This window comes from Crocodylus porosus, unplaced genomic scaffold (genome assembly GCF_001723895.1).
Source record: "Crocodylus porosus isolate Cpor-Errol unplaced genomic scaffold, CroPor_comp1, whole genome shotgun sequence".
NCBI classification, from domain to species: Eukaryota; Metazoa; Chordata; order Crocodylia; family Crocodylidae; genus Crocodylus; species Crocodylus porosus.
In genome coordinates, this window is record NW_017728906.1 from 197,470,190 (window position 1) to 197,490,731 (window position 20,542).

The 20,542-nt window shown below is 47.5% G+C and overlaps 1 protein-coding gene across 4 annotated transcripts in view; it reads right to left on the minus strand.

Annotated features, from left to right (window-relative positions):
• The window catches only part of MYO7A (myosin VIIA), a 160,908-nt gene that overhangs the window by 83,388 nt on the left and 56,978 nt on the right, over positions 1-20,542 (minus strand). For 3 of the 4 annotated variants that reach the window (XM_019530448.1, XM_019530446.1, XM_019530447.1), the window contains exons 1-3: positions 18,327-19,019; positions 12,341-12,454; positions 8,623-8,775 (exon numbers count right to left, since the gene is read on the minus strand). In XM_019530448.1, the coding sequence (XP_019385993.1) occupies positions 8,623-8,775; positions 12,341-12,454; positions 18,327-18,431 (372 nt within the window). In that variant the 5' untranslated portion in view covers positions 18,432-19,019. Of the gene's footprint in view, positions 1-8,622; positions 8,776-12,340; positions 12,455-18,326; positions 19,020-20,542 lie in introns of those variants that run through there. The other variant, XM_019530449.1, reaches the window with a different exon arrangement.

Sequence of the window (20,542 nt, forward strand, 5' to 3'; positions counted from 1 at the left end):
AACTTGAGGATGGTAGGGTGCCCCGGGCTCTGAGAGGCATGGTCCCTGGCACTGCTGAACGACCAGCCTGAGACTATTCCTTCCTGACACAGCAGCATCTTCATGGGACAGTCCTCTGTCTCCCACCATCTTAGTAGCTGTTGGTTTTCTTTCTCCGACTCTCTCTAAAATCCCTTTCCTTTTGCTCTTCCTGCGCACCTACACCAAGCGTTGAAGCATGTCTATATAGGTCCTTCCCACTCCATCTTCCACGTCCTGGTCACCCTACCCTACGGCTGACACACCGAAGCCACCACCTTTCCCACCACAGAGAAACCTCCTTACAAAGCCTACTAGCACCATGTCTGCTGCATGCCAAGAACGCCGTTGCTGAGCCATAGTCGATGTTCTGACTGGAGGTGGTTGATGTGATAGTGGTGAATTATTTTCTCACGGAAAAAAAAGCGTGTGTGATGCTCCTGAAACTGTACCAGAATATTCTGTCCGAAAAATGCCTCAAGGCTAGTTTCACAAGATGGATGGAGGTGCCTTCCCCTGATCATCAATAGGTCAGTGTTTAGGGCACTTACGCCCATCCTCCACTCATTTTAGAGCAGGGGTTGGACCCCAGTCTCCCATACCTGACCAGGGAGACAAACACCAGGCTAGAGGCTACAAAGGGAGGGGATTTTTCTTGATCTGCTCTGCTGGGCTGTTCCATCTTGTATAAGCCACTTCAATATTCAGCTCAAGAGAAAAAGGGAATGGCTTTCTAACCTGGTGGTTAGGACATATGGACGTACTGCAGGCGAGGCACCTTCTCTCAATGACTATTTCAATATTTCATGCCAAGTTGAGCAGCACCTTAGAACAGACATACTGGATTGCAGATGTGGCCGATGGGGTGCTGCTGTGGGCCAGAGCGTAGGGCTGAGAGCCTGGACATGTGCGCCAGGGCTCTCTGGGGTGGGACAGTGCTCCTGCTGGGACTTAAAGCTGGAGGGTCCTGGCTAGAAAATCTTGCCCCTCCACTCAGAGTCATATTGATGGCCACATTTGGGGAAGGAATTTTACCGCATGGTCAGATTGGTACGGACTGGGGGGCTGCCTTCCTCTTTAGCGGGGGCATGGCCCTCTACCCAGATCACTGGAGCATGTATTGACAACATTTCATAGAAGCAGGACGTTGGCTGCTGTGGTCCTTCTGCTTTACCTGTAGCAGGTTAGGGTGTGATGTCTTGTGGATGATGGTGGTTTTATTCAGAGGTTAGATTATGGATTGTATAGGATGGTTTGGATAGGGCTGATCCTGCTGCAGGAAGGGGGCTGGACTAGTTCACAGATGGAGGTCCCTTCCAGCCTGACTTCTCTACGATTCCATGAAGTCCTGCTTTCCAGTTATGGCTCTGACTCCAATTCCTTTTAAGGCTTTGGACAAGTGATTGGGGCCACTGATGTCAAACTCAACTGCATAAATTTAGGCATTTAAAATAAACAACACAATTGTGAGACGTGCGGCATGCTCATAACATCCATTTGCTCATCCAGGTGCTTAAAACAGAACTGGTCACTCAGTATTGTAGATGCTGGCTATTAACTTTCCCCTTCCCTCCATTTCCCCATACATAAAAGGGGAAACTACTAATGACCTACGTACATTGCTGGCTGTGGAAAGCACTTGGCTTGTTACTCTCAATGATGCTCATAAACCATCTCCACATATAAGGAGAGAACAATACTGGAACCCAGGGGAAATCTACTCTAAGAAATATAAGACAGCCCCAAAGATGGTGTGAAGACAAGACTGCAAAGTTGCAGATCATTACCTTAACCAAGACAATTATTTGTTCCTCATAAACCAGCTTGATTTACCAATCTTCTTAACTGCATGTGCTAATCCAAGGCCACGTTAACCCTTTCCACCCCATCACCACATTTTCTTCTAGTAAAACAAAAGTATGAATCCTTATTCTACTCAAAGCTGCCAGGAGATTTTCAGAAGGACATTTTCTCTTAACCCCACAACCCTTGTATCTATTCCCAACCTTGAAAAAGTATGCAGTGCAGTATCTAGCAATGCATTGTGGACTACTTTCTGCAAAACTGAAGGTGTCTCATTCAAAAACAAGACCGGTGGCTTATTACTAAATACATTGTGACTGCACCGGTACCTTGCTGATTTAATCTACAAAGATCATATTGTCTCACAACATATGAGAAAAGGACCTGGGGGTTACTGCGGACAATAAGCTGAATATGAACCAACAGTGTGCCCTTATTGCCAAGAAGACTAATGTTGCCAGCAGGCCCAAGGAAGTGACTATTCCCCTCTATTTAGTACTGGTGAGGCCACACCTGGAGTACCACGTCCAGTTTTGGGCCCCACTACAGAAAGGATGTGGACAAATTGGAGAGCAATGAAAATCGTTGGGAGCTGGGGCATATGACTGGTGAAGAGAGACTGAAGGAACTGGGCTTATTTAGCCTGCAGAAGAGAAGACTGAGAGGGGATTTAATAGCAGCCTTTAACTCCCTGAAGGGGATTGCAAAGAGGATGGAGCTGGACTGTTTTCAGCGGGGGCAGATGACAGGACAAGGAGCCATTGCTGCAAGGGAAGCTGAGGTCAGATATTAGGAAACACTTTGTCACCAGGAGGGTGGTAAAACACTGGAACAGGCTTCCCAGAGAGGTGGTGCAATCTCCGTCCTTGGAGGTTTTTAAGACCCACCTAGCCAAAGCCTTGGCTGGGATGATGTAGTTGGGGCTGGTCCAGCTTTGAGCAGGGGGTTGGACTAGATGACCTCCTGAGGTCCCTTTCAACTCTAATTTTCTGATTTTTATGATTCTATGACATGGGCCAGAGAACTGAGCAGTTGCTGGATACAAGCCTAATATTTATATGACAATTGGAAAAAGTTCAAATAACATTTTTCTTGTGTGCCTCTGACTCCATCAGAGGCAAGGAGGAGACATGCCAAAATACCAAAAGAAAAGGTTTATCTGGTTATAATTCCAGTCTACCTGGAAGGACTGAACCAAAAACAGGCACTAGAATGTCCTCTAACTTGAGAAAGAGATACAGGGAAAGACAGGGTAGAGTGGCAGAGACTAAATCATACAGAGAGCTTCAGCTTTCCTAGGCTGGTTTTCATCAAAAATGTTACAGTCCAGGGAAAAGTTGTTGGCGAGTCAGCATTACCGGACCCCACTAAAAATCATTTCATCAAAAGTTTCCCAAATAGGTCTAGTGTGTGCCATTCAGATTTAGCTGTACAAAGAGGCGTGGATCTTGTTCTAGATGTGAGGAAACCTACTTTTGTGAGCCCTCCAGTGGGCTTTGCTTACCTAAGGGTTTTAGATATTGGGAACCTTGCAAAACTAATCATCCAAATGTTTGGGTGCCCCTCTGAATGAAATCTTGGGACCCTTTAGGCTAAAGACAACTCTTTTATCTAGCAGACAGATGTAACAATGGGATCCAAAAGTAGGAAGCTGAAACTAGACATGCTCCTGCTGGAGTTAAGGAACACATTTTTCAATGAGAGTAATTAAGCATTGGAACAATTTATCTCAGGATATGGTGACTTCTCTATCACTTGCCATCTGTAACTCAGGACTGGGGATCTTTTTTAAAGGATGCTACAGCTCAAACAGAAATTATATGCTTGCTGGAAAAATTCCTGGCTGAGGATCTCTGGCCTGTGTCATATAAGATAAGAGATCAAAGTCGTTTATCTTCAGGGTCCCTATGGTTTTAAAAATCCATCAGTCCATGAATCACTCCTCTCTCAATGAAACCTTCCAATAGCTTGCAAAAAAAAAAAGTCTGCAGGTGCACAAAGCACTACTGAATACTTAAATATGATTTACAAGTTCTCCTGTATTGCCCAGCTCAAACCTCTTTGCATGGACTGTCTGGCCCCATCAGCTAGCAGCACCCAGGCACACGCTGTGGGTAGATTTTATTTCAGGAGTAAAAATGGACATCCCATGCCCCCACAAGGATCCTGACTGTCCACAGTCTGTTAAAACAGAAGGCAGGGACAGACATTACATGTAAACCAGTTTAAGTGAACAGTAGCTGGCTTAAATTTGTAACAGAACAGATGTTCAGTGCATATAAACTGTTTGAAAATGGCTGGAACCAGTTTGAGATAAACCTGGTTGAATGTAGTATCAGACTTAACTGATTTGGGTCAAACCAAAGACTGATTTGGGTCTTTCACCATCCAGCACAGGGTGGCAAAGGCCTGCAGCAAGGCAGCAGCCTTGGACTTCAGAAGGGCTGATTTAATTGAGCTAAGGAGACTAGTTGGGGAGGCACTGAGGTCCTGGAGGGATGGGGAGTTGGGAGTCCAAGAAGAGTGGTCACTCCTGAAGGAGACGATCCTCCAAGCTCAAAGGGTAGCAATCCCATCATGGATTAAAGGGGGCAAGAGTGCTCCAAAGCCCACATGGCTAACCAAAAGCATCCAGGAACATCTCAAAGCTAAAAAGGAGGCATTCACCCAATGGAAGGGAGGGGCCATCAGCAGGGAGGACTATACCTCCATTGCTCAGGGTTGAAGCGGGGCGGTCAGGAAAGCCAAGGCAGTGATGGGACTGGGACTAGCAACCTGGATCAAGGATATCAAGAAATCCTTTTTTTAAATACATAGCAGGTAAAAAGAAGGTACCGGGTAACATGGGGCCTGTGCAGGACACACTAGGAAATCTGGTGGTCTCACCAGATGACAAAGTTAACCTATTTAACAATTTCTTCGCCTCCATTTTTCTGAGCAGGGACCAGGTCATCCCCCCCACCAGGATCCCCGATGGTCCCAGGGGAGGCGCAGCCAGGCCCAGGGTCAGTGTGGAGACCAGGGAACTTCTGGAGGGACTGGACGTATTCAAATCAGCTGGTCCTGATGACCTCCACCCCAGAGTGCTGAGGGAATTAGCTGAGGTCATTGCGGGACCCCTGGCACGGCTGTATGACCACTTGTGGTGCTCTGGTGTGGTGCCAGAGAACTGGAAGAGGGCCAGTGTGGTTCCCATCTTCAAAAAATGGAGGAAGGAGGACTCAGGAAATTATAGGCCTGTTAGTTTTACTTGGTCCTGGGGAAGCTCTTTGAGAAAAACATCTAGGTGCACATCTGTGAGGGGCAAGCAGGGGAGTGTATGCTTAGGGGCAATCAACATGGGTTCATTCGAGGCAGGTCCTGTCAGACCAACCTGGTGGCCTTCTATGACCAAGTCACATAATCCTTGGATGCAGGTGTCGCGGTGGATATAGTCTTTCAGGACTTTAGGAAGGCCTTGGACACTGTCTCTCACCCCATTCTTGTTAAAAAATTAGGAGATTGTGGTGTTGATGCCTACACAGTCAGATGGGTCGCCAATTGGCTGGAGGGCTGCACCCAGAGAGCAGTGGTGGACGGGTCATTTTCGACTTGGAGGGATGTGGGCAGTGGGGTCCCCCAGGGCTCGGTCCTCGGGCCCGCACTGTCCAACATCTTCATCGGCGACTTGGACGAGAGGGTGAAAAGCACCTTGTTCAAATTCACAGATGATACTAATATGTGGGGAGAAGTGGGCACACTAGAAGGGAGGGAGGTGTTACAACTAGATCTGGACAGATTACAGGGGTGGGCAGATGCAAGTGCAAGGTGCTGCACGTGGGGAGGAAGAACCAGCACCATACCTACAGGCTGGGGAACTCCCTTCTCATCAGTGCAGAGGCAGAAAAGGATCTTGGAGTCATTATAGACTCCAAAATGAACATGGGCTGCCAACGTGGGGACGCAGTCAGGAAGGCTAACCACACCTTATCATGCATCCATAGATGCACCACAAGCAGGTTCAAGGAGGTGATCCTTCTCCTGTATGTGGCGCTGGTCAGGCTGCAGCTGGAGTACTGCGTCCAGTTCTGGGCGCCGCACTTCAGGAGAGATGTGGACAACATGGAGAGAGTCCAGAGGAGGCCACTCGCATGATCGGGGGCAGCAGGGCAGGCCCTACGAGGAGAGGCTATAAGACCTGAATCTGTTCAGCCTCCACAAGAGAAGGCTGAGAGGGGATCTGGTGGCCATCTATAAACTGGCCAAGGGGGACCAGCAGGCAACAGGAGAGTCCCTGTTGTCCCCAGCACTACTGGGAGTAACAAGGAATAACGGCCATAAGTTGACAGAGAGTAGATTCAGGCTAGCTATCAGGAGGCTCTACTTCACTGTCAGGGTGGCTAGGATATGGAACCAACTTCCAAGGGAAGTGGTGCTCAGTCCTACTCTGGGGGTCTTTAAAAGGAGGCTAGATAGACACCTAGCCAGGGTCGTTTGACCCCAGTATTCTTTTCTGCCATGGCAGGCGGTCAGACTTGATGATCTGCTCAGGTCCCTTCCGACCCAACTAAGCATGAAACTATGAAACCAGTTTATGCAACATCTGTCCCAGACCCCTTGCTGGTTTAAGTTAAACCAGATGCCCCTGGCATGCTCTCTGGGCTGGGCAGGACTCTCTGTGGTCCCTGGCTGGAGCTCCGGCTGAGACTGCAGGTGTCTGCCTTGTTTCCCCCTGCTCCCTCCTCACCCCCTCATGCCCTGCTAAGCAGAGATTCCCCCATCCCCACTGCCTTACACAGAGACCTCTCACCATTAGCTAGCAGACCATATGCTGGCTACAGTTCATGCTGTGACATATGGGACAAAGGCAGAATCAACAGGTAGCTGGTAGTGTCCCCGTGTTGTTTTCTTAATGGGGTGATAAACACTGTGTTATCAATTCCCTGCTGGGCTGGTCAGGAGAGGGGGGAACCCCTCCCTAATCAGAGCATCCTGCTGGCCATGCCCCCCTCAGCTCAGCATTGTACAAGGGAAGGGAGGGCTACTCTAGTGTTCCCTGGCTTCTAGCCTGAGACATTGCAGGCATGTTTTTTTCAGACCAGAGGGGATGTCTTTTCAGTCACAAACTGGTTTCGACTAGCCAGGTTAGACTAACCTGCAAAGATTGCATCCATTCAGGCTCAGGCTTTTTGAATGTATGGCCCTAGCCTTAGAGAATAACTAGTTCAGACAGGCATGAGTTTTTGTAGACAACAACCTCCTTTGTCATTTGAAATGGATTCATCTTCACAATGAAGTCATAGGATCTGATGAAGTAGGTTGCTACCTGTCAAAGCTCATGCCTATCTGAACTCCTCCGCACTGCCTTCAGCCTGACATCAGACTAACATGGATAATTACTCCTCGTTGTTAAAACAGGGACTCTGAAAGGCAATTCTGTCTTTTGGAGTTGTATTCTTTCGCAGAGCTGGAGCAGAACAACTCCATTTGACTCCAGATTATACTTTCCATTAAACACATGCAGCTCCAATTAACATCAGGGAAGAGATGAACAGGTGTCACTTAAGGAAGGGCTGCAGAGGTGTGGAATTTCTCAAACCAGCAGTCCGGCATAAGGCGGCAAGAAGCCAGCTTGACTTTCATGTCCTGGGTGGGGTTTGCAAGCAGGGCCAGACACAGGCGTGGGTGAACCGGTTGGCCACCCGGGTCCCAGGAAGAAAGGGGGCCCAAAAATGGCAACTTTTATTATCATTATTATTATCATTATCTCTGGCAAAGGGGGGCCCCGATACTAAAAGTTCACCTGGGGCTGCCAGGAGTCTAGGCTTGATGCTGTTTGCAAGGCTAGTTTAGTGGTCCTGTTGGGTAGGGTATTCCCCAAAAGTCACACCGAAAGAGCTGACAAAAACCCAAGTACACAGAAATTCAGGGTCATTGCTTCATCCCTGCCCCCCAACCCAGGGTTATCTCCTTTGATGGCTTCCCATTTCTAGAGATTGCTGCCTTCTTATCAAGTCGCAATGCACACAACCCGCTAGACCTCATTCAGGTTTTGGTCTCTCACTGTTGTCACCTTAGTGATACCACAGTCTGATATGGTTTTGAGTCTTCGGCTATTTCCCCCTTGCGTAAAACCTACAGCAAGGCTGGCAAAACAAAGGGAGCAAAGGCAAGTGCAGGGAGTTCACTCCTCATCCCCTCAGCCCTGGCACCTTTAACTTCCACGTGGACAGCCAGAACCTCAGGCATCCTCTCACCCAAACGCCAGTACTCGTTGCGATGCAGGTGTTCCCTACTTAGTGGTGCCAGCTTTAGGTGTGAATCCTTGTACGGCTCAGAGAGAGAGGTAAGTGTGCTCCCCATTTAGCCTCACTAAAGGACTCCAGTTTAATTACCACGCAGCAAATAAACTCTTCCTTTAACTCATGTATTCCCCCTACAATGACATCGCATGCCCTGTTTGAATAGCATGTAAAATCTTGCTGGGCACAGGCATACTCAGCGAGTGTGTCTACATGAGACGCTAATGGTGCAGTAGGCTAATTCTACTACACATTAGCACAGCATGAAAAAACCGAGCTAATGTGCAGCAGAATTAGTCTACTGCACATTAGCGTCACTTAAAAAGCATGTGCCGGTGCTAATGCACAGTAGAGCTGATTACAGTGCACTAAGTTAGTACCTGTGATTTACAGGTACTAAAAGTTAATGAATGTGTAGCTGTGCCCCGTTAGGGGCTTCTGGCTTGGATGAGATCAGGAGAGAAAAGAAATAAGCACTGCTTAGCTGGGGCAAGGTGGCTCTCCTGGGATCGGCACTCACATAGATGAGGTGCTCCCGGTAGCGGATGAGCAGATTCCGCAGGATCCCGGCCTCGTTCAGGTCGCCCAGACGGATCATGTCCTCCACCCCATGGATCGAGGTTGGGTGCATGGGCTTGATGTGGCTGGCATTCTGAGGGGAAATCCAGTGCTCCTGCAAGGAGAAAGGGGAAACAGGCCCGACATGACATCCTGAGGGCAGCACGGTGACAGGAGACAAAAGCACCTTCGTAGATGAGGCACCGACAGGATATGTGCAGCACAGCACTGTTTCTCAGTGCTTGGCAGCCGTTATGGTTTACAGTAGCAGTCGAGGGAGCTGTCTCAGTTTGCTGCAAGACCAGGACACAGCCATCCTGCCAGGCCAGAGTGTGGCCCCCTGGACAGGAGACATCTAGGACAGCCTGAGTGTGTATCGAGGAGAGTACAGACCCCTATTCAGATGGCTGCACGGATTGAAAGCATTTAGAAATACGGGGACTTGGTCCCACGTTGAGTTTACTTTGGTTCCTTACAGGCGCCTGCATTTTGACATCATTTTGACATCATACATGGCTGCATGCATGTTTCTTACAGACGCCTGCATTTTGACATCACTGACGATCTCATAAGACTCACTGCCACGAGGTAGTCATGTAGCTTAGCAGGATCCAAAAACAGAGAACGTGGTATTTATGGCCTCGATTGTCCTTGACGTTTTTAGGTTGCTTCACTCTGCTCTGGTAGCATAAAGGGGTTTTGAAAGGCTGAGTGCATGGGATGCGAGCCTACTTCACGGCTCTTTACGGCCTCTTTACAAAGTTACACAGTTATTCTCCAGCCTCGTTACACCGTTTTGGCAGCATCAGCAAAAGAGACAGGCCTCGTGCCAATAAGAAAGTGCACGGTTATATTGAATAGGATTAAAGCGAGATATTGAGGAAGACTAGAGTTTCAGGTGTCAGGGTATGAATGGAGGGATTGAGACTGGAGGGATGTTGCAGATTCTCTGAAACACTTGAAGAGACAGGATATTATGCTAGAAGGATCGCTATTCTGAATGCCCTTCCTATGACCGGTAAAGCCGAGCGAGATGAGTGTGTTAAAAATCATCTGTCCTCTCCTGGAGCTGCATTTCTGAAAAAATCCTGTTCTTTATCTTTACAGTGGAGACCCATCTCTTGGTCTGTGCATGTTCAGTTGCTGCAACAATGGAGGGTTATCTTACTTGGGACCTGTAAGAGCTGTTGTAATACATCCAAGCCCAAATCTGGATATCTTTCAGTAGCACGCAATGACCTTCCTATTTGGGCAAGGATTCAGCAAACAAAGCCTGGCTGAGATATTGTTTGGGGGAGGGTCTGTGTCTTATCTGGATAGTCTAGTACGCAGTTAAGGTGTTTTGTTCTCTTGTTGCTCTCCTGTTTTACAAGGGACTCTGTTCTCTTATTGTAAGCTCTGTTTTCTTGCTGTAAGCTGCCCCGAGCCTTTGTTGGTAAAGATGGCATATGCATCGAATAAATAAGCAAATAAATAAATACTGGTATATCAAAGAAATCTCGGGACTCGTTTGCCTTTATGATCTCGGGGGCCAGTTCTGGTGGGTTTTGCAGACCACTCCAATCATCCCTGCCTTGGTTCCCTCCCCCCACCCATCTGCAGACTGATATCAAATTAAGCAACTTTATCATCCCTGGGTGACCAGAAAAGGAGGTTCAGAAACTCCTTTTTGGCTGCAGAGAGAAACATAAAGGTGGAATTTAAAACAATTCAACCGGGAGCTCATGTTTTGCTGCTGTGCTGCATCATGTGGCCGTCTAAGCTATTTTGAAAAGGAATGAGAAAATGTTGCAGATCGCTGCTCCTGAAGAGATCTGTGGGAACTTGAGAACAGGACTGATACACAGGATTGATATTAGAAGAGAGGAACAAGTAGCAGGAACAGAGTTCACTAAAAATACCACCTCCTAAGATACTTTTGTGGCTTCTACCACCAGAATAGGTAAGTAAGCTCTCATTCTTCAACATGTTTTTCCTTAAAATACCCTCATGATGAAGGGCAGTACTATTATACCCATTTTACAGATGGGCTAAGGAAGGGTAAATGGACCTGGGCACAGTGGCGTTGAACATTTCCAGACCGAGGAGGTAGGCTCTGGGCTCCAGAGAGAGATTTCACAAACTCAGCACTGATGCCCAAGCTCTCTAGCCCTGAAATGGGGAGTGGGAGTGGGATTCACAGCAGTACGCCTGCCAAACATGAAGAATGCCTAGGCTAGATACTAGGAAACGCTGAAAAAGGGAGGGGTGTCTGAACTCCCATCGCTCTCCCAGGGTTTCAGGCCCTACGTCTTTCACTCCCAAAAAGAGTGCCCTAACCACCAGGTTAGGCTGGGCTGAAGGCACTACCATTCCCATAAACTGTGCGAGAGAGGAATAAGAGTCCTGGATCTGGAAAGAAAGCCTCCAGAGAGGGCCTGATGCTGTATCCCAGAGATAAGAGCACTTTCCTGGGTGCTGGGCCCTGATTCTGGCAGTGTCACAGCTGTGACAAGGCTGTGGTTGTGTAGGAGTGACAGTGGGTGCTACACTTAATACTGTGAGGGTGTACTGGGTGTGCTCAGAGCAGGCCTCTTGGGCCCCCTGGGCAGCTGAAGCGCAGTGTCTAATTTGTGTTATGTGCCTGAAGGTTTTGAAATGTGGGGTGCTGAATACATGACATGCCAGTGGCAATGCGTAGGGGGTGCACACGGGTGCACATGCACCCCTTGAGCATGGCGGTGCACCCCCTACAAAAAGGCGCCGTCGAAAAGATCACCTGTGGGCGGTCACCGCTTGCCACCCCTGCTGCCAACACCACTGGGGGCATCTATGGGAGCTCCCCCGCTTGTCGCAATGCTCCCGCCACCTTGCCCCCCCCAGCCTCCAGGGGCCCGCATCGTTCATGTGACATGCGGCATTTTAATTAGAGCAGCTCCCGAAAGCTGCTTTAATTAAAACGTCTCCTTCCCCCCTGGAGCATGTGTATAGGGAACCCTACATTCCTACTAAGTACCCAACTTAGGTACCCAAGGCCTCTTCTGGATCTTGTCCCAGGCCACTAAAATATGTGATGGAGCAGGGGACTGACCTGGGTCTCCTAAGTCCCATCCTAGGCCCAACACTTGGATCACCCTCCTTCTTTAAGCCCCTGCCACACATTAACTAGTTAATCACACAATAAATTTAGACCAGCCACACAATAAAGTAATTATTGCACCATAAAAGTGTCCATCCAGCTATAAAAAGAGTAAACTGGTTTCTACCCAGCTTTAGTTTGAATGTGTGGCAGGGCCATAATAGTGAACACTAGCAGTAATACAACTGGAAACAGGCAAAAGCTTAAACAAACCTTTTTAACCGGGTGTGAAACAGAAGTGGCATCCACGAACAACTTTGTATGGCTGCATGATCTGGCCACAGCCCTCCTTGCCCCCTCCTCCTTCCCCTTTTGTTTGTTATAACTTACTGCACTTTCTTGTCTTCCATGTATGTGCTTTGGGGCAGGGATGATGTCCTATTACACGGTCCCAGTCCACTGGAGAAAATGGAAATAACCCTATTCACTATAATAGGCTGAGGATCAGGCTTTGCACCTGTCCAACTTGTACTCCAACTCCCAGTCATTCATGGTAATTAGGGGCCGAACATGCAACAGTAACAGAAGCAATTAACACAGTCCGCTGTGTCTTCATACGTACATTGCCTTCATCGTCCACCACCTGGATCTGCCCGGAGTCACAAAGTTTGACCACCGCGCCAATGGGAACATCGAATTCCCGACCAGTTTTGAGGTCCATCCAGACATAGTCCCCCTAAAACAAACCAAAGGAAAGGGAGGGTGAGGGTAAGCAGAAGAACTCAGCACCTCAGGCTCACATAGGAAGACTAAACCTTCCCAGTTGGGTTCATTTCTGGATGTTTAGCTCCAAAACAGGGTGAGTATGAATGGCCTCCACGGCCTTCCAGGCATTATCTTTCTCCTCCTAGGCTGGCAACAAGGATCCTAAAAGTGAGGCTATGAACAGGCTCTGAACATTTATTGTGGTGGAATCAGCTATGCTGCAATGCGTCCTGGTCTGCTCAACTAGCTGGTTCAGACATCGGCTGGGGCCACTGTCCCACTGGGTTGAGTCCTGCCACACCTGGAGCTTTGGGGGCACAATTCTGTGGGACAAGCACCCTGCATGCTTGGCTACAACCTGGGGTGTGCATCTAAATGTCTGGGGAACCATTTGTGGGGTCCCTGCTCCACATTTGCAGATGGGCACCTGGGATCAGGGCCAGGCAGCATGAAACATGTCCCAGGAATCCCCTGCAGAGGAATTCCTGTGCCATGCATCTACAAGCATGGCCTGGGGACCCCATCCCCAAGCCTGCAGACATGTGACTCAAGAATCCCCTACAGGGGAATTGCCAGGGCACACCTAGTGCATCAAAAGTGTACAGACATGCCCTGTGATAAAGCAGCAAAAATTGTTACTAGGAGTTGTGCAGCCCTTTTTAATCATTTGTGGTGCAACAAGAAGCAAGGACATCTGGACACTTGTGTTTTGTCCCCCATGAAAAGCATTATGGAGGGACAAACACAAACTCTGTTTGTAGCCCAGATCAAACAACAGCACTCAAATACATGCTCCTACCCTCCTCCACAATGGGCAGCCTGACCACTGCTAACCAAAATGAGAACCCCCCCCACACACACACACAACACACACACGACATCTAGTTTGCTGCTTTATAAATAGGTGCATTTTCAAAATACATGATACACAAAGAGTGGGAGTGAGGTTGAAAGAAAACCAAGAGGGGTCATAAATTCAGTTTGATTTGAACCCCAAACTTCCAAGGATCAAAGGCATGGCCAAATGGTCACCTCTGCAGGTCATTAAGTCAATAGGACCATCCAAACTGGTGCACAAGTTAGTGGTATGATGATGGAAAGACCTTTAGAGCAAGAACCAACGTTATCTCAACAAAGTTTTGTGCACTGGGGACAAGAGAAGGCATTGAGCAGAATCGGAGCACACTCCCTGGAGGAATCGCATAAGCAAACTAGGCACGCATATCTGTAACATTCTCCATTGCAAGTCAATCAGGTATTTCACATTGCTTACCACTCCCCAGTATCTTCTTGAGGGAATGTGTTATACAAATTAGATTTTGAACCAACCGGGGCTATTCCTGAATCATATTGTTCAGCGTGAAGATCTGCACGTGAAACAGCATGCTGACAAATTCACTGTTGCGTTGTGCTCATACACGGCGGAAGAAAATATGACTTGGTGGGGCTGGTGCAGGATGCGGTGCGGAGCGTGCCGCCTGACCCTCTCCCCTCCCTCCTGCATGGCCGTAATGGGGCTGGCGCACATTGCTGCTGCTGTACACAGCTGAGGAGTGCGTGGCGGGAGCACCAGGCACGAAACCACAGCTGCAGGGCACGGAGGTGGCACAACTGGGCTGTCAGCCCTAGCCTTCCACTGCCTATGGTTGTAGTCACCCTCCCATAGACGTGAGAATGGAAGAAATATGTCTATTGTGACACTGGACGATGAGCACCTTCAGCTGGAGATGCTGGGACCTGCAGATTTATGCTACTAAACTGAACTGCAATTGGTGAGAGCAATTACAGAGGATAATTCATCACACCCACCACTCGTCATAGCCAGGGTGGACAGCCCAGCTAGTGTACTGCTTGCAGAGAAAGGATATTAATTTGGTGTTTCACCAGTCAGACCTCTGATCTGAGGTCAGCTCGTCCTCTTCAGTGGAACAGTTTATTCAGAGTGGAAGCAATGTAAAGGTAACTGACTGCAGAGGGGGACATCGTGTCTAGAAAGCACAACAGCGTTCAAGTATATAACCCTGAATTCCCTGCTGGGAACAAACTCAGAGTAAAGATTTGTCTGAATATGCCACGGGCGGGCAATTATTTCGGGCGGAGGGCCACTTACTGAGTTTTGGCAAGCCATTGAGGGCCGTATGACAGGCAGCCAGGGGCAGATAAATATTAATTTTCTAAATTTTTTAGGGGCCCCACGGGCCAGATGGGATGGCCTGGTGGGCTGCATCTGGCTTGCAGGCCACATTTTGCCCACCCCCTGGAATATGTGCTGCAGGATGCATGTGTAGATCTTGTACATAGGTTTTAAATTAATCATATGCAAGGTACAACCAACCACATTTAGACTGGAAATTAGGAGGCACTTTCTCACTATGACAGTAGTTAAGCATTGGAACAGGCTACCCGGAGAGGTTCTGGAGTATCCATCCTGGGAAGCTTTTAAAAGCAGGTTAGATGCACACTTGGATAAGATGGTTTACATAGGGCTAATCCTGCCTTGAGCAGGAGGTTGGGCCCATTGACCTCCTGAGGTCCCTTCCAGCCCTAAGGGACTGTCCTACGATCCCACGTAGCTCTCGTGGGACAACATCTGATTCTCTCCCTGCTCCGACCCTGTTCTCAGGAGGTGCCGAGTTTGCTCCAGATCCTCTGCCAGCCCTGGAAACTGAGGGCGTTCAATACCTTGCGGGGCTGAGCTTTCCACAGCTACATCTCTAGTCTCCAAACAAAAAAGCAGTAAAACACCGTCAAGCCCAGATGACTCATGTCTTTACAGGACTGGAGATAACGGGTGATCTCTTGAATGCCATACGGACCTGTACATGTCCTCTGGAATCGAGTAAGAGAGGCACTGTACTTCAGACGGCTCCCAAACCTGTTGTGATGGATCTTCTACCCCTGGCCAGTACCAGCAACATGGGCATCTCTTCTGTTTCCTCCCTGAGGTCTTAGTTTTCCTCTTCGGTGTATTTATATCCTTTGTATTTTAATGTTATTTCATAAATGTCTATCCAGAATGACCAAAGTATCTCTCCGAGCAGGCAGATGGAATAGGTGATCAACCCCATATTTCTACGATAGGTATGTTTTCTATGCTTTTCAGTTCCCCTCAACACACCAAAAGCCTGCAAGCTATTGAGGGTGGGGGATTGTCCACCGGTGGCTCTCTGCAGCTTTAGGGAGGGAAGGTAACATCTTCAAACATGCCACCCAATATAGAAAGAGATCTATATGACTATATATTGTGTGAGATATAGTCACGTAGACCTCTTCAAGCTTCAGCGAAAGTCGCACGACTACAATTTCCTACAACGCTCTGAAATGTTAAGACCCGATTCTCACTTGGCTTCAATCAACAGGAATGCGCTATCTTCATCATAATACTTGTTCACCATTGTAAAATGCATTAAATTCCTTGGATGAAGGAGACCACAGAAGTCAGTAAGCCAAGTGGGGATTGACAAAACTGTGCTAGTTTCCATCAACTCAAGATCGGACCCTTAGAATCTGTTATAATATAATCAAAATCTCTTCAGAAGTGACAGGAAAAATAGTGGTCTTAAAAGCAAAAGAATCCAAAAGCATGCATCACATTCAAAAGCTTGTCTATCTCAACCATGCAACTGGTCCAATGAACAGGTATCTCCCACAAAATTCCCTCCCTCTCCCCTATTTCTTGGACCATCATGGCCACGTCACTCCAATACTACCATATTAGCTACTTTATTCTTATGCTTGAGAACCTGGTAGAACAGGAATGGAAAAATATGTATGATCAGTGATGTATGGCTTCATTTTACTTTCACTTATATTAATACTTCAGATATCTACTTTGTTCGGAGGACTTGAAAGCATTTACAATGAGTGGTGGACAGTGCAATCCCCACTGTATTGCTGGGCAAAGCAATGCCCCGAGAGGTTAAGTAACTTGATCGTGGTCACCCAGTAGGTCAGGGGAATAGCCAAGTGTAGGACCCAGATCTTATATCCTCTGTCCTTAGTCACTGGAGAACACTCTTGGCAGTTCAAAAGTAGAATAAAAAATGCATTTTATCAAAACAAAAAGTTTCTTCAGGCTACCCTGTTAGAGCCGTGTTCACATAAGTACTGATGTGGCCTAGCTTCATGCGCCCATTATATCACCAGGCCCTTGCGAGAAAAAATGTAGCCAAATATCACAAAGTCAAATGCAGTTTATATGCTCTGCATTATATGATGTGGTATGTCGATCCCCAGAGTCATTCTGGGAGCCAGGAAAGATTTGAAGAGCCAGTCCCACCAAAATTAAATGCTCACAAGCTTAGATGTCAATAAATGTTAATAGCAAATTAAAAATACCAATAAGCTATAAATGACCAAGCGGCACAGGTAAGGCTTCTCAAGCAAATGATTAAAATTTGTAAAATGTGCATTCCTCTCAAGAAATAATAATCGCGTTAACATTTGAGAGAATTCAGAATTAATGTCTTTAAGTCCTAAAGTCTTACAAAACCTCTCCAAGAGGTGGCCAGCCGGTTAGGGAAACAGACTTCTCACCTAGGTTTCAAATTAAGTTTTAACAGAGCCCTTATCTCAGCTCATCTGCAGACGGGCTATTCGGCAAGACCTGCAGTTCAAGGCTGAAGAGCAAAGATTCCTAAGGGGGAACCCAGATTTCTATGTGCTGTTGCCTAGCTCAGTATCAAGCAGCCTGTTAAATAAGGCCAGCATTTTTTAAAATATTCCCAACAGATTCTACTCCAACCAATATTCATATGGCTATTTTTATCCCCTGCTGAAGCTGCATCTTGTCTTAAACCAGATCTAATTGGCATAAAAACCACTAAAAATACATTGAGCAACCTTTAGCTTACTTCTTGTAACCTGTCTTGCTCACGCTGCTAAAACTAGTCTCACCTCCGACATCCCTGCTTTCCCATTTCCTCTGCCTCTTCTTCTCTTACCCAAACTTTGGTCAAGCAAATGCAAGCAAAAGCTATACCATATTGCTATTAAGACTACCTATTGCAGTCTAGAGGTCATGTATTATGACAGCAAAAATAAAATAAGTGGTTTGACTGGCTAACAGACAGAACAGTCATTTCCTAGAATCACCCTCTACATATCAGTTCGATCTAGATTTATCTATACCCACCAAACTGGCAGTCCCCGACTAACCCAGCGGGACCAAAAAGGACTGTGCGGCTCAATTGCATCAATCACTACAAATATGCATTGACCTCTTTCCTTTTCCTTTTACTGGGCGTAAGTCAAGCTCACTAAAGTCAATGGTAGTCTCTCCATAAACTTCAATAGGTTTTGTCTCAGGTCCCACAGGAATTAGCAAAGCAAAGGGTATTTCACAGTGATTTCTAGTTCGCCCATTAATCAGTTCCATCCGACTGGTCAGTAATCCTCATGTAATGCGCTGTGCTGTGGCTCATCCTGATGACATTTTAGGATAGACAGCATTGCACCCAAAAACCCAAGACATCTTTTAATCACTAGGCACTTTCTAAAAACATGTGGGCTCTTCCTGCCTCAAGGAGTTCACAAGCTAAGGACAGGCAGGCAGAGATATAGGAAGGGGGAACAATAGGTAATTTATATACAAGTCAACTCAACTCACTGCACCCAGTAAAGAAGTGGATCTGTAAGAGGAAGTTAAATGTGGACAGACAAGGGACTCTGCAAAAATGCTCAGGGAGGTTGTATTGTGCAGAGGGGGCCACGACAAAGAAGCAATGATGTGAGCGTGTGAGAAAGCTTCACAGGTACTATAAGGACTAAGCCATAACATGCTCTAGAGTCCAAGGAGTTTGCAAGTCACCAGCAGTGCTTAGAACCGGTGAGCCCTTTCTTACCGATAGGAGAGTCGAGGGTTTCAGCGCTTGGTTCACATTTCGGAGCAGAGCCCACTTGCCCTGGTCTTTCTCTGGGCTGTCCATCTCCTCGGGGCAGGGCTGCATGATGCTGGTGGCTTCGGTCCCTTTAGCATTCCCAAAAGGCTGCTGCAAAATGCGGCCCTTTCCCCCGGCTCCTACCTATACAGTCCACGTGCTGGGAAGCGACCCCAGGCTCTTGAGGGGTGTCAGCTGTCTGGCTTTCTCCCTCCTGTTACAGGACAGCGACTGTAACTATGCCCTCCTGCTGCAGGACACTCTCTTTCCCGGTTCACAGTAAGGTCCTCAACAAAGATCCTCGCCTAAGCGAAGAGCTGCCAGATATCGGTTTAAGTAAAGCTTTACCCCTGGCTCACCAGTTGCTTGCGAATGGTCTCTCCTATATTACTTTGCCTTGCAGGATCCTGTATCCCAAATGGAGTACATTCCCCTTCTTCACTTAATGCCCTCCTGGCCTTTCCAGCAACGGGTGATCCTTAGTAGGAGAAACAGAAGTAGCTGCAATCAACGATTCTGCCTTTAGGCCGTCCGGAAAAGCAAGTGTAGAAAGAAAGTCAAGTCTCTTCATTTCACCAAGACTTCTTTCCTTTTCCTTCCTTTCTCAGTCCAGTAACAGGTTGGCAGCTTGCGGGCTTCCAGGCTTCAGGTACAGAATACGCTTGGGTACTTATTAATCCACAAACGCAGTCAGTCAGTCCCCATATAACACATGGCATTTAATTAACCTAATACCTTCACAAGCCAAATTAACCAAAGCACAGGGGGAACTCAAAACCAGAGGCCATCTGCATTTCTTTCTAACTGATCGCCTCTGGCAGCTCCATAGCAACTGAATTTTAAATAATTGAGTGGAAGGTGTTCGGAGGTGCATTGCTTGTGCAGCGCTATGATATAAGTGAGGCTAGGCCACGGACTGAAATCACCTGAAAGTGCAAATTGTAGCAGTCAATCCCTTGCAGTTCGTTGTCCAGGAGGAGAGTTCTCATAAGGACTTCTCATATGAGTAGATGTTGAAGGTTGGGGCCCGATAACTTCTTTCCTCTGAGGCCCCAAAACATTTCATGCATGCAAATTATGACAGGGGAATCCTACAGTCCCTGTGTATCACACTGCACTAGGATTGTTGGCTGTAGCCGTGTTGAGCTAAGGACATAAGCAGGCAAGGTTGTCTGGGTAGATGTGATATCTTTTATTAGACCAACTAAATAGTTGGAAAAATTATTCTTTGCAAGCTTTTGGGCACAATTGCACTTCTTCAGGCATAGGGAGACTCTGCCAGTGTTATGTGTCCTTCAAGGTAGAAGAGAACTGTGCTAGCACACCCTTCCCCAGAAGGCCTGTCCCAGCTGGCTGCCAAGAGGGTCTAGATGTTCACTAGGATTCCCCACATTTGGGAAAGTTTTGGTTGCCTATACAGGGAATTTCTAAACACTTTGCAATGCTGAAGTCTTCAGTGGGTCATACATTTTGGCCGCTCATCCCCTACAGACAATGAACATCCATCAAGCAATCAACAAGCAGGCAAGCCCAGGAGCCCCAAACCTAAGCCCTTACTCATTTATTAGTTAACACTTCACGATTCCCCAGGCTTCACATTCAACCTGTGGGACAGAGGAAATTGCTTTGGTGGGAGCCTTTACAGAAGGCCTATGTTTTGAAGAGGACTTCACACGTCTCCCCGAGCGCTTTCAGTGACCAGAGGCAACCAGCATCCACTGGTGTCTAACCCAGGTTTGGGTTCTTCTGCCCGTAGGTTACTGGCAATAATGTCTGCAATAAAATCCCCGGATACAAGGATCTGACAAAATAATACTTCACCCTGATGTCACAGAATGCATGTGAAGAAATGTATCAGCACAGGTTAGGTTCACTCATAAATTAACCTTTGTGCAAAGTCCTGCATACTGGAGCTGCCAGAGCGCAGTGCACGGGCACAGGGAGCTTACACGTTGCAGCCATCCTCATGCGCTCGGCCAGAGGTAGCCTGAAATAAAATCTAAGTCTTGAACCCAGCTCCTTTGGTCTAATTGCTAGGGTGCTCTGTCCCTGCTGTGGGATGAATGAGTAATAAGCACGTTACTTCTTGCCACATCTTTCGCTACCACCTCCTTTCCTGGCTCACTGCAGTGTATAATAATGCACTTAGCTGGTGATAAGTGCGGGGGCCTTTCTTCCCT